We start from the raw sequence: 13,252 nt of genomic DNA on the forward strand, positions 1-13,252 counted from the left end.
AGACACAGTGGCCAGCCGCTCTCTCCCCCACCCCCTGCCGCCAGTGCTCCCTAGAGCAAGCTCTGCCCACAGCGGCGTTCGGAGGAGTTGTGCGCCCGCCAACCAGCTGGCGCTCTGCTGTTGGTGAGCGGGCAGATGCATGTTGCAGGGGGTTGGACTGGATGGCCCTTGTGGTCTCTTCCAACTCTATGATTCTATGATTCTATGACTGTGCTGACGCGAGGGATTTTCTAAGTGTGTTAGTGGTTTTCTGGATTTCCCCCCCCCCCCCGCCAAAAAAGGCTGCAGAACGCTGTGTAACCCCCACCAAAAAAAGCTCAGCAACTTTGGGCCATCTCTCCCCATTCTCTAAAATTTGAGTCCCCCCCAAAATAGGAGGCGTCTTATACACGGGGGCGTAAATCGCACTTTGCGATAAAGTGGGTTTGGGGTTGCAGTTTGGGCACTCGGTCTCTAAAAGGCTCGCCACTACTGATCTAGGGGATCCCCTGACACCAGGGATCCAGTTGTGCCTTTCTATGAAGCTGGCCAGCCTGGCTGATTCTTGGTGAGTAAACTTGATATAGGCTAGGTTTGGTTCCGTTTTAGAGCCACAGTGTTCAGGTTTGTTTTGCATTCTGTTTTGACTTCCCGCCTGCTTTCCCCCCTACCTCTTATTCCTAATAAAGTTCCTTCATTTGACCGCTGAAGCGCGTGTGGCTGCCGACCCCAGGGTTTTGGAATCCCCACCTCCCTGGGCGCTTGGCATTCAGGCTGCCGGGAGTTTAGGATTGGAGTTGCAAGAGACCGGAGCGCTCTTCTGAGGTCTGGGAGAGACTCCGAGAGAGCGTGGGCTGACTCTACACTCCGAGTAAACCCCAGAGGTGCAGGTTGGACCGAGGAGCGCTGGAGCGCTGGCTCAGAACCTTTATAAAAGTAGCTGCTTTGGTGCACCCCAGGTCCCCTCCCTCCTTAGGTTCCTATAATCTGCAGGTGTGCAATACTCCGGTGTTGGGGGGCAGGGTGCCTTTGCTGCAGGGATCTGTTGTCCAGCTGGCTTTGGGGGGAGGGCCAAGAGAGAAAGAGGGGCCTTACCGGTGTCTTGGCAACCCAGGAGCCCCTCCACGAGCTGACACTCTTGGACGGGGCTGCAGCTCCACTCCTCGCAGGTGATGTTGTTGAGGGGGGCACAGGTACAGCGCTGGGTGCAGTTGCTGTTCCCCATCCAGCTCTCACCAACCTGAGGAGCAGACAGGAGGGAGGGTCAGTGAGGAAAGGACCCGGGTGTCCTGCTGTGAACCCCATCCTAACCCACCTTGAGGAGCACCCAAGAACCTTCATTTCCAGGACCCTAGAGCAGGTTACACGAAGGGTCCCCTGGGTAAGAACAGCTGGATCACTGCTCGTGGTTCTGCACCCTACAGAATATCACAGGGTGGTGACCCGAAAATGGGCATTTTGGGGAGAAGGGACACTTGTCTGCTTTGCCTATGCCACTCGGTAAAGCAGGGTGGCTCTGTGGGTTAAACCACAGAGCCTAGGGCTTGCCGATCAGAAGGTCGGCGGTTCGAATCCCCGCGACGGGGTGAGCTCCTGTTGCTCGGTCCCTGCTCCTGCCCACCTAGCAGTTCGAAAGCACATCAAAAGTGCAAGTAGATAAATAGGTACCACTCTGGTGGGAAGGTAAATGGCGTTTCCGTGCGCTGCTCTGGTTCGCCAGAAGCGGCTTAGTCATGCTGGCCACATGACCCGGAAGCTGTACGCTGGCTCCCTCGGCCAGTAAAGCGAGATGAGCGCCGCAACCCCAGAGTCGTCCGCGACTAGACCTAAGGGTCAGGGGTCCCTTTACCTTTACCTAAAGCACCATGAGATGAAGGAAGCCAGGAATAACAGGCCTCTCTTTTCACAAAACCCAGGAATACTGGGTCATCTGGAGGAGACAAACCCCTCTGTCCCGCTCTCCCTCTCACCAGAAGGTACTGCCCGCTTGGGCCCTCCCCCCCACTTCTCACCGGATGGTATTGCCCGCCGGGGTCTGTGCAGCCACACTGGCTGAGGGGGACACACTGGTCTCCGCTGAGGACGAAGCCCTCGTTGCAGGCGCAGCCCTCCACGCAGGGCAGGTCGCAGCTGTTCCTGGAGGTGGGCTCAATGCAGGTGGCAGGGCAGGCTGGCCCACAAGATGTGTAGCTGCTACCAGGAGGGCAGTTCAGGGCTGGAGAAAGAAAGAAAGAAAGAAAGAAAGAAAGAAAGAAAGAAAGAAAGAAAGAAAGAAAGAAAGAAGCTTGAATAAATGAATAAAGCAACGATGCCAGCCGTCCTCTCTTGAGAACGAGAGTTATTCATTTATTTATTTTGCAACTCCAGCACATTTTATTGCTTCCTGTTCCCCGCGCCGCATCACTAACTCCAGCCGCGTCGAACAGGAAGCAATAGAGCAGGCCGAACCTGCAAACAAGAAGCTTTTAAACAAAGGCACAGTAGCCCTTGAAGTCTTTCAATGGTGCTTTGCTGATCTAAGCAAAGTCTGACACTGCACTTGGGCGATATTGCCGAAAACAAATAAATGTAAGCTATGAATAGGGTCCCAAGGAACAGCAGGGACACACAGAAGGTTTATCCAGAAGATATGCACATGGTGGGCTCTATCAGTGCCTTTGTGTTTTGCTGTCATTTTAGCTCATTGTATAAGAGCATGAGAAGAGCGTGCGGGATCATGCCAGAGGGGCCATTTAGTCCATTTCTCACAGTGGCAAACTAGATGCCCCAAAGAGAAACCTGCAAGCAGGAATCTGGGTGCAATAGCCCTCTCCCCTCCTGCGGTTTCCAGCAACTGGGATTCAGAAACATGGCTGGTTCCAACCGAGGAGGGAAGCCGAGCCACTGTGGCCAGTAGCCACCGTTAGCCCTCTCCTCCTCCTCTGTGAATAGGTCCAACCCTCCTTTCAAGCCATCCGAGTTGGTGGCCATCCCTGCCTCCTGTGGCAGGGAGTTCCACAGTTTAACTATGAACAATCGGCTTTCTTGAACCTGCTTGCCGGGCAGCCTACGACTGCCGGGATGGACATATATAAATGAGAGAAAATAATTACGGCAGAAGCTGTTGTTCCTCCAGGCGATGGGAATTCCGGCTTGGGCGCACCTGTCGGCGTAGGACTGCAGGGCGAAGCAGAGAGAGCCTGTGTCCCCCCCGGTGCCACAGAGATCGTACACGCAGTTCTGAAACGCCCCCTCGGGGGGCACCTTGCTATGGCATGGGGCAAACGGACCTAGAGCGAGGAAGGAGAGTTAATGAGCAAAGATCCCACACCGGGGTGGGGTGGGGTGGAGGCTACTGTAAGGTCCCCGAGAGTCTGTCCTTCCCTTGCAGAGGACCCAGGAATTGGAAGGGTACCCCAAGGGTCCTCTAGTCCAGCCCCCTGAAATGGAGGGATTGCAGCTGAAGAATCCCTGGCAGATCCAACCTCTGCTTAAAAACCTCCAATGAAGGAGAGCCCCGCCACCTTTCCAGAGCACCTGTTTCGCTGCTGAACTCCTCTCCCCGTCAGAACGTCCTTCCTACAGTTTAGTCAAAACCTCCTTTCCTGCAATATGAATCCATTAGTTCGGGTCCTACCCTCTGGAGCAGCAGGAAGCAAGCTTTCTCCATTTTCCATGTGACGGCGCTTCAGGTATTTGAAGGTGGCTATCCTGTCCCCCCTCAGTCTCCTCTTCCCTAGGCTAAACATCCCCAATTCCCTCAACCGTTCTGGTTTCCAGACCCTCGGTTTCCAGAAATCTGCACACCTTCCAGCTTGTCGACATCCATCTTAAACTGGGGCGCCCAGAACTGGACACAGGACTTCAAGTGTGGCTTGACTAAGGCAGAATAGAGTGGTACCATGACTAGTTACTCCTGCGTAGCTGTAGAACCCCATTTGTCCCATTTTGTTAGTTTTGGCTCCAATATTGAAATACCACCTGCAGCCAGGGAGGAATGATGAATTTGATTTTGTCTGCATGCTAATGAGGCGGCTACCTAATTTGCACCTTTTGAACAAATATTACGAACTGAAACGCAGCTGTTCTTCGAAATTTGAAATCCTCTGAATTTTGTGTTGCTGTTCTTTAACCAAACAACAAGTGTACTCCCCCCCCCCCAAATAATAATATAATAACATACAAAAAATGCATTCGAAACCCTTGGAAAAAACCGTGTACATTGGGCAAAGCTGCATGCAAAACATTATCTGTTAGTTACTCTTACCGAAAAGGAAAACAATTAAGTTTAATATTCGTAACAACAGGAAGAAGTCACACCGAAATGCGGGCAAATTTTCAAGAGGATTAAACGAAAGCTGCCGAGGAGAGATGAAGATTGCAAAACCAAGAAACGCAGAGAACAAAAACGGACGTATGTGTCTATCTCTACCTGTAACCTCCCCAAACAACCCCTCTCGAAAGTCCTGGCTCTCCTGTGGGAACGCTGCTAGCCAGGCTCCTCTCCAGGGAACCCAAATCTCACCTTGAGGGTCTGTGAGGATCCCGCAACTAGTAGGTTTCTTAGCATCCGCCTCGATGTCCTTGTCACACTCTCCGGGGTCTCCTGAGTTGGTGCAGCTGTAAAATGGGCACATCAGAATCATAGAATCCTAGAGTTGGAAGAGACCCCAAGGGCCATCCAGTCCAACCCCCTGCCAAGCAGGAAACACCATCAAAGCATTCCTGACAGATGGCTGCCAAGCCTCCGCTTAAAGACCTCCAAAGAAGGAGACTCCACCACACTCCTTGGCAGCAAATTCCACTGCCGAACAGCTCTTACTGTCAGGAAGTTCTTCCTAATGTTTAGGTGGAATCTTCTTGTAGTTTGAATCCATTGCTCCGTGTCCGCTTCTCTGGAGCAGCAGAAAACAACCTTTCACCCTCCTCTATAGGACATCCTTTGATATATTTGAACATGGCTATCATATCACCCCTTAACCTTCTCTTCTCCAGGCTAAACATACCCAGCTCCCTAAGCCGTTCCTCATAAGGCATCGTTTCCAGGCCTTGGACCATTTTGGTTGCCCTCCTCTGGACACCTTCCAGCTTGTCAGTATCCTTCTTGAACTGTGGTGCCCAGAACTGGACATGAGGTCTGACCGGAGCAGAATACAGTGGTACTATTACTTCCCCTGATCTAGATGCTATACTCCTATTGATGCAGCCCAGAATTGCATTGGCTTTTTTAGCTGCTGCATCACACTGTTGACTCATGTCAAGTTTATGGTCTACCAAGACTCCTAGATCCTTTTCACATGTACTGCTCTCAAGCCAGGTGTCACCCATCCTGTATTTGTGCCTTTCATTTTTTTTTGCCCAAGGAGAGGGGACTTCCCGGCATTTGCATTGCAGAAGATCTATTTTAGGAATCCTCCTCACCCTAACTTGTCTGCGGCCCGCTCTCCCCAATGAGGTCCCAGAAATTAAAATGCGGCCCAGGATTTTAGGTCAGACTGTGGCGGACTCACCCTGGGTCTGTGGCGCCTGGGACCTGCCAGCTCTCGCCCAGCTTGTTGGCATCGTTTCCGGCCGAGGCGCCGTCGGGCATCAGGTTGTCATCAGAAGATTGTCCGTTGTAATTCCCTGGGGGGGCGGGGGGAGAATGCGGGGCATCGTCAGCGAGGGGCGCAAGGAGAATGGAAGAGAAGAGCTACCTTCGAAGGCAACGTTTGCGCCATACGTTTAAAACACCATGATGCCAAACATGTCTTCCCCCAAAGGATTCTGGGAGCTGTGCTTGGTTAGGAGAGACAATTCCCAGAGTGGCTTAATCTGTGAAAGGGAAATGGTTGGTGTGTGTGTGTGTGTGTGTCCCCTAATGAGGCTCGGCACCCTCAACAGACTACAGCTCCCAGAATTCCCTGGGGGAAGCCGTGACAGTTTAAAGCGGTATTACTGGGGAAAGGAATGGGAAACAAATCTGCGGGCATCTTAATGCTGTTATTGAAAACTATAGCACAAGGACCGGTTTTGGAACGCTGCGCACCGTTCTGGCCGCCCCGCCTCGCAAAAGGGGTATTGGAAAAGGTTCAGAAAGGGGTAGCCAAAACGATCCGCACATAGCTGGGAAGAGGGATTGACTATTAAACCACTCTGGGAATTGTAGTTCTGGGATGGAAATGTGGGCGGGGGGGGCGCTCCATACAGGCCTCAGCACCCTTAACGAGCCAAAGCTCCCAGAATCCTTTGGGGGACGCCATGACTGTTCAAAGTGGTATCATATCACTTTAAATGTATGGCGTTACTGTGATTTAAGATGGACAGGGGCGTCGCTGGGGAGGGGCGGTGGGGGCGGGACGCCCCCAGTGACAGGGTGAGCAGCGGCGGGTGGGGGTGTCAAGCAGCGGCCCCTCCCGCCACTCCCACGCGCCGCCGCTCCCTCCGTCACCCCCGGAGCAGCAGCACATGGATGGGGTGCTTCTGCCGCTTTTTTTCGGCGGGGGGGGGCGACCCGCGAGGGGGGTTGTCACCCCCTCCTCGCTGGTCACCCCCCCCCGCCGAAAAAAACCGCGGGAGGGCGGGCGGGGAAAGCCTGGAAAGGAAGCAGAGCAGGCGTGTTTAAGCGCCGCTCTGCTTCTTTTTCCGCTTTCCGCCGCTTTTTTTTCGGCGGGGGGGGCCGACCAGCGAGGTGGGGGTCACCCTTGTCACTCCCTCCTCGCTGGTCACCCCCCCCGCCGAAAAAAACCGCGGGGGGGGCGGGGAAAGCCTGGAAAGGAAGCAGAGCAGGCGCGTTTAAGCGCCGCTCTACTTCTTTTTCCGCTTTCCGCCGCTTTTTTCGGCGGGGGGGGGGCGACCAGCGAGGTGGGGGTCACCCGTCACCCCCTCCTCGCTGGTCACCACCACCCCCCCCGCCGAAAAAAAGCCTCGGAAAGGGGGAAATCCCCCCTTTCTGTATACACGTGCGTCGTGACGTCATGATGACGTCACGGCGCGCGCGTCGTGCCCCTCCCCCAGGGGGTGCCTCTGCGCTGCCGCCGCCCCCAGCAGCACTGAGGCTAGCGACGCCACTGAAGATGGAGGAGAGAAAGCGAGAGAAAACGGGGTGCCCTGCCCATTTGGGGCTCTTTCTTCCACCACCACTGGCAATATTACTCGCCTCTGAAAAGGTTTCCCACCTCTTTTGTGAGAGTTGGAAATAAAATATTGCATTGTTGCTTTTCCAGGACTATATATCCATTACCCCTCAGGAAACCAGGAGTTTAGAGCACCATTCCTGTTGGCCGCACACCATGCATGATGCTATGATGGGAGCATCTGGAGGGCACCAGGTTGGGGAAGGCTGCCCTGGTTGGAGGTCAAAGCGGGGACCTTCTCCGCACAACGCAACGTCAACAAATTGTGGAACCCCTTCCCTGACCCCGCTCACATCCCGGGGGTCTGTGTCCCCCCCCCTCCTAGGCCTCCTTTCTCCCCACCCAGCCGCCCGCCCCATCCATTCTGCTCACCACAGAGGCCGCAGAGCTGCCCAAAGTAGGCCTCCGGGACGGAGACTTCCGCGTGGTGGTTCCCGTCGAAGCGCGCCCAGAGGTCGAAGTCCGTTTGGATCAGGACGAAGGTGCCGCTCAGCCGCACGGACACCCGCCCACTGGCCAGGGAAACCGGCAACGTAACTCGCTGGCCGTCCACCTGCGTTGGAAAGAAAGAGAGAGAGAGAGAGGCTGAGAGGAGCCATCAAAGTGGGGGCAGACGGTGGGAAGAGTCAGGATATAGGAGGCAGCAACGCTTCTCAATCCCAGTTGCAGGAATCGTAGAATTGTGGCGTTGGAAAGGGACCACTGGGATCATCTAGTCCAACCCCCTGCAACGCAGGAATCTTTTGCCCAATATGGGGCTCGAACCCATGACCCGGAAATGAAGAGTCTCGTGCTCAACCGGCTGAGCTATCCCAGGGCTGAGGAGGGGAGAGCAGCTCTTGTGTTCGAATCTTGAAACCGGTTGGCCACTGTGTGCTGGACCTGATCTGGTGGCCAGACCCTTCTGACGTTCCTAACGTGGTGGAAGGGACTCACCGTGACTCTGCGCCCCTTGAGCAGCCCGATCCGTGTCCCATGGACCTCCACGCTGACGGACTTGACGTACGAGACCTGCTTGTTGTCGCCTCGGTGCTCGTTGGTGGCCTCCACCCTGAAGGTGGGCAGCCCCGGGGTGGCGTTGCAGGGGGCGGAAAGAAGGTAGGTGCAGGTGCCCATGAAGTCGAAGCGGCGGCCGTCGTAGGTGGCGTAGTGGGGGTCTCCGGAGATGGTGCAGGTCTCCTGATCTGTGGGGAGGGAAGGGGAGGAGTCGGGGCAAGCGGGCGAGGGGGTCTCAGCACCCCAAGGACACCCGTAAGTCTTGTGGGCCATGTGCCAATCACCCGATGTCACCACCATGAGGCCAGGAGGCAACCTGAAAGGGGTTTCCCTTTGAAATTCATTTGCCCTCCCCCTACCCTGAGCATGTACAGAGCAACTTTTCCTCACTGCAGTCTCATATAACCAACTTGCTCAACTCTAATTAATGCACAAAGGGGTTAATACCATAGAGTAGCAAGCTGTCCTGCCAGGCTTAGCTAGGTAAAGCCCTACCAAACTCTTTGTTCTCCTAGCTTTCAAATGATTTAGAATCTTTTGCCGCTTTGGAACTTTGGAACTATCCTTCATTCATTCGTTCTCTTTTAATTTGTATATCGTCTTTCTACTTTTACAATACCCACGGCGGTTTACATCCTAGGTTTTGCTGCCTGTGTTTTACTGCTGCTGCATGGGGAAGCACACGAACCTGACCTTTGAAAAGTTTGTAAGTAAACCATTTAAAACTTAACAGAGGAGTGGTCTTTTTTCTATGCTAAAGGAAGTGAGAAGGTATACTCAGAAGGAGGTATTTTAAAGGTCTAGCTTCCTATATTTCCACACTTTTACTTTGTTGCGTGTTTTGTGATTGTAAATCTTTTACATTCCTTTATTTATTAATAGATCTTAAGCTGCCCTGAGTTCACTGGTTAGTAAGTAGGGTAGAAACAGTCCAAACAACTAAATAAATTCATTTCTTCTACGACAGAGGAAATGTACCCCCCCCCCCCCGAATAAGCCCAGAGGCCCCCTCTTGGTCCATAATAATTATTCTCTAAAGAACCCAGGAGTCCTGGCTCACTCTGATAATACAGCCTTCTCCTTCTGAAGCTACATGTTGGGAGATTCAGGACACACAGAATAAAGTCTTTCACGCAGCACATAGATAAACTAGGGAACTCCCTCCCACAGGAGGCAGAGACGGCCATCGACTTAGCTGCCTTTAAAAGAGGACTGGGCAAATCCATGGAGGAGGATTGATGGCTACTAGCCAGGATGGCTACGCTCGGCCACCACGTTCAGAGGCAGCAATGCTTCTGAATGCCAGGAGGGGAGAGGGATCTCATGATCAGATCCTGCCTGCGGGGTTCCCTTTTGGGGCACCTGGCTGGCTGCTGTGAGAACAGGATGCTGGACAAGATGGGTTATTCCCCAGGTAGGGGGTCCCCTTCCCAGGGACCCCGACATTCTGGCATTTGATCTCCCTTCTTTCCTGGGCAGCCCAGATCCTCTGCCTCCCCACCCCAAACTCGGCTGCTGCACAGTAACTTTCCTTGTCGCTATTGACTGTTGCTTTGAAAACTGGGCATAGTTCCCATCTTGCAGGAAAGGAGCCCCCTTTCCCCACTTGTAACTTAGCTGCCTGAGTCCAGGCCCCTCCCCTGCCGTTAGGGGGCCCCCAAAGGTATTCACCTGCAGGCGGCACAGGGGGTTTCGCCGTGGTGGTTGTAGTAGTAGTAGAGGGCGAAGGGGTGGAGGTGGTAGTGGGGCTGGGGGCCACTGTGGACGGGCTGGACGTGGCACCGGTGGTGGTTGTGGGGCTGGTCACAGTTGTGGTTGTGGGGCTGGGCCCACTGGTGGTAGTTGTGGGGCTGGGTCCACTGGTGGTAGTTGTGGGGCTGGTCCCGGTGGTGGTTGTGGGGCTGGGCCCACTAGTGGTTGTGGGGCTAGTCCTGGTGGTGGTTGTGGGGCTGGGTCCACTGGTGGTGGTTGTGGGGCTGGTCACAGTTGTGGTTGTGGGGCTGGGCCCACTAGTGGTGGTTGTGGGGCTGGTCACAGTTGTGGTTGTGGGGCTGGGCTCACTGGTGGTTGTGGGGCTAGTCCCGGTGGTGGTTGTGGGGCTGGTCCCGGTGGTGGTTGTGGGGCTGGGTCCACTGGTGGTTGTGGGGCTGGTCACAGTTGTGGTTGTGGGGCTGGGTCCACTGGTGGTGGTTGTGGGGCTGGTCCCGGTGGTGGTTGTGGGGCTGGGTCCACTGGTGGTAGTTGTGGGGCTGGTCCCATTGGTGGTTGTGGGGCTGCTCACAGTTGTGGTTGTGGGGCTAGTCCTGGTGGTGGTTGTGGGGTTGGTCACAGTTGTGGTTGTGGGGCTGGGCTCACTGGTGGTTGTGGGGCTAGTCCCGATGGTGGTTGTGGGGCTGGTCACAGTTGTGGTTGTGGGGCTGGGTCCACTGGTGGTGGTTGTGGGGCTGGGTCCACTGGTGGTGGTTGTGGGGCTGGGTCCAGTGGTGGTTGTGGGGCTGGGTCCACTGGTGGTGGTTGTGGGGCTGGGTCCACTGGTGGTTGTGGGGCTGGTCACAGTTGTGGTTGTAGGGCTTGGCTCACTGGTGGTTGTGGGGCTGGTCCCGGTGGTGGTTGTGGGGCTGGGTCCACTGGTGGTTGTGGGGCTGGGTCCACTGGTGGTAGTTGTGGGGCTGGTCCCGGATGTGGTTGTGGGGCTGGGTCCACTGGTGGTGGTTGTGGGGCTGGTCACAGTTGTGGTTGTGGGGCTGGGTCCACTGGTGGTAGTTGTGGGGCTGGTCCCAGTGGTTGTTGTGGGGCTGGGTCCACTGGTGGTGGTTGTGGGGCTGGTCCCAGTGGTGGTTGTGGGGCTAGTCCCGGTGGTGGTTGTGGGGCTGGGTCCACTGGTGGTGGTTGTGGGGCTGGTCCTGGTGGTGGTTGTGGGGCTGGTCCTGGTGGTGGTTGTGGGGATGGGTCCACTGGTGGTTGTGGTGCTGGTCACAGTTGTGTTTGTGGGGCTGGGCTCACTGGTGGTAGTTGTGGGGCTGGTCACAGTTGTGGTTGTGGGGCTGGGTCCACTGGTGGTGGTTGCGGGGCTGGGTCCACTGGTGGTGGTTGTGGGGCTGGGTCCAGTGGTGGTTGTGGGGCTGGGTCCACTGGTGGTGGTTGTGGGGCTGGGTCCACTGGTGGTTGTGGGGCTGGTCACAGTTGTGGTTGTAGGGCTTGGCTCACTGGTGGTTGTGGGGCTGGTCCCGGTGGTGGTTGTGGGGCTGGGTCCACTGGTGGTTGTGGGGCTGGGTCCACTGGTGGTAGTTGTGGGGCTGGTCCCGGATGTGGTTGTGGGGCTGGGTCCACTGGTGGTGGTTGTGGGGCTGGGTCCACTGGTGGTAGTTGTGGGGCTGGTCCCAGTGGTTGTTGTGGGGCTGGGTCCACTGGTGGTGGTTGTGGGGCTGGTCCCAGTGGTGGTTGTGGGGCTAGTCCCGGTGGTGGTTGTGGGGCTGGGTCCACTGGTGGTGGTTGTGGGGCTGGTCCCACTGGTGGTGGTTGTGGGGCTGGGTCCACTGGTGGTGGTTGTGGGGCTGGTCCCAGTGGTGGTTGTGGGGCTGGGCCCACTAGTGGTTGTGGGGCTAGTCCCGGATGTGGTTGTGGGGCTGGGTCCAGTGGTGGTGGTTGTGGGGCTGGTCACAGTTGTGGTTGTGGGGCTGGGTCCACTGGTGGTGGTTGTGGGGCTGGTCCCACTGGTGGTGGTTGTGGGGCTGGGTCCACTGGTGGTGGTTGTGGGGCTGGTCCCAGTGGTGGTTGTGGGGCTGGGCCCACTAGTGGTTGTGGGGCTAGTCCCGGATGTGGTTGTGGGGCTGGGTCCAGTGGTGGTGGTTTTGGGGCTGGTCACAGTTGTGGTTGTGGGGCTGGTCCCGGTGGTGGTGGTTGTGGGGCTGGTCCCACTGGTGGTGGTTGTGGGGCTGGATCCACTGGTGGTCATGGGGCTGGTCCCGGTAGTGGTTGTGGGGCTGGGTCGACTGGTGGTGGTTGTGGGGCTGGTCCCACTAGTGGTTGTTATGGGGCTGGGTCTGCTTGTGGTGGTCGTTGTGGCAGCTGAGGAGGTGGGTGGGGGTGTTGGGGTCGCAGAGCCTGAAAGGGGAGAGAAAACAGAGTTCATAGTGAGTGGGGTGGGGTGGGATTTTTGGGATACGTGAGGATTCTCCAACACATTCCCACCTTCACTGAAAGTGTGATGACCCCCCTTTGAACAGTCACCCCTTCCCCCAAGGAATCCTGGGAAGTGTAGTATGCTAAGGGTGCTGAGGGTTGCGAGGACTATCCCCCCCCCCCCAGTGCTACAATTCCCCAAGTGGTTTAACAATCCATCCCTCTTCCCAGGGAACTCTGGCAGATATGGCTCTGCGAAAAGAACAAGGGGGTTTCTTGGAGGCGCCCGGTTGTCCACCCCACCACCCCACCCCGCCTGGCCTCACCTGCGCACGCTCCCTTCCGTATGGAAATGTTGTCCAGCGCCACGTCCATATACGGGTTGCTGCCCCGGACGACCTCGAAAACGACCTGCGCCAAAGCAAAGGGGTCAGTCGAGGAGGAGGAGGAGGAGGAGGAGACGGGTGCTTGGCCTGCCCCCGACTCCCGCTGTTCCTGTCTTAACTGTATTCCACAATCATGAGGACTAGCGTCCTGCTTTGCTTCCAGGAGAGAACCGTAGCTGGGCGGCAGGGCATCTGCTTTGCATGCAAAAGGGTCCCAGGTTGGCACCTCCAGGCCAGGCTGGGAGAGGCCTGACTCTGAAACCCTGGAGGGCTATTGCTGCCGGTCAGTGGAGAGACAGTCCTGAGCTATTCCGGGGGCAAAGACGGGAGTAAGATGATGATGATGATGATGATGATGATGATTATTAATATTTAATTAATTAGAATTTATATACCGCCCTATACCCGGAGGTATCAGGGCGCTTCACAGAACAAATGTTTATTGTTGGTTTAATGTTTTTTAATCTTTCAATTGCTCATACTAATAAGTCCATGGCATGATTATGATTATGATTATTATTATTATCATAATATCATTATCATCAGTCCTTTTTTTCTGGGGGGACGCAGGGGTGCGCATACCCCTAAACATTTTGTGAATCTAAGTTTGGCCTCATTGACGGGCAGTATTTCAGTATGAGTAGGAAAATTAGAGTACCCTTAAACATTTTTTTA

The 13,252-nt window shown here is 55.5% G+C and overlaps 1 protein-coding gene across 1 annotated transcript in view; it reads right to left on the reverse strand.

Moving 5' to 3' along the window:
- Positions 1–13,252, reverse strand: part of ZAN (zonadhesin) — a 33,754-nt gene that overhangs the window by 17,301 nt on the left and 3,201 nt on the right. The window contains exons 6-14 of the mRNA XM_033170203.1: positions 12,518–12,602; positions 11,988–12,173; positions 8,010–8,257; positions 7,446–7,626; positions 5,469–5,583; positions 4,484–4,578; positions 3,072–3,248; positions 1,992–2,194; positions 1,075–1,219 (exon numbers count right to left, since the gene is read on the reverse strand). Of these exons, the coding sequence (XP_033026094.1) occupies positions 1,075–1,219; positions 1,992–2,194; positions 3,072–3,248; positions 4,484–4,578; positions 5,469–5,583; positions 7,446–7,626; positions 8,010–8,257; positions 11,988–12,173; positions 12,518–12,602 (1,435 nt within the window). The remainder of the gene's footprint in view (positions 1–1,074; positions 1,220–1,991; positions 2,195–3,071; positions 3,249–4,483; positions 4,579–5,468; positions 5,584–7,445; positions 7,627–8,009; positions 8,258–11,987; positions 12,174–12,517; positions 12,603–13,252) is intronic.

This window comes from Lacerta agilis, chromosome 14 (genome assembly GCF_009819535.1).
Source record: "Lacerta agilis isolate rLacAgi1 chromosome 14, rLacAgi1.pri, whole genome shotgun sequence".
Lineage (NCBI taxonomy): Eukaryota > Metazoa > Chordata > Lepidosauria > Squamata > Lacertidae > Lacerta > Lacerta agilis.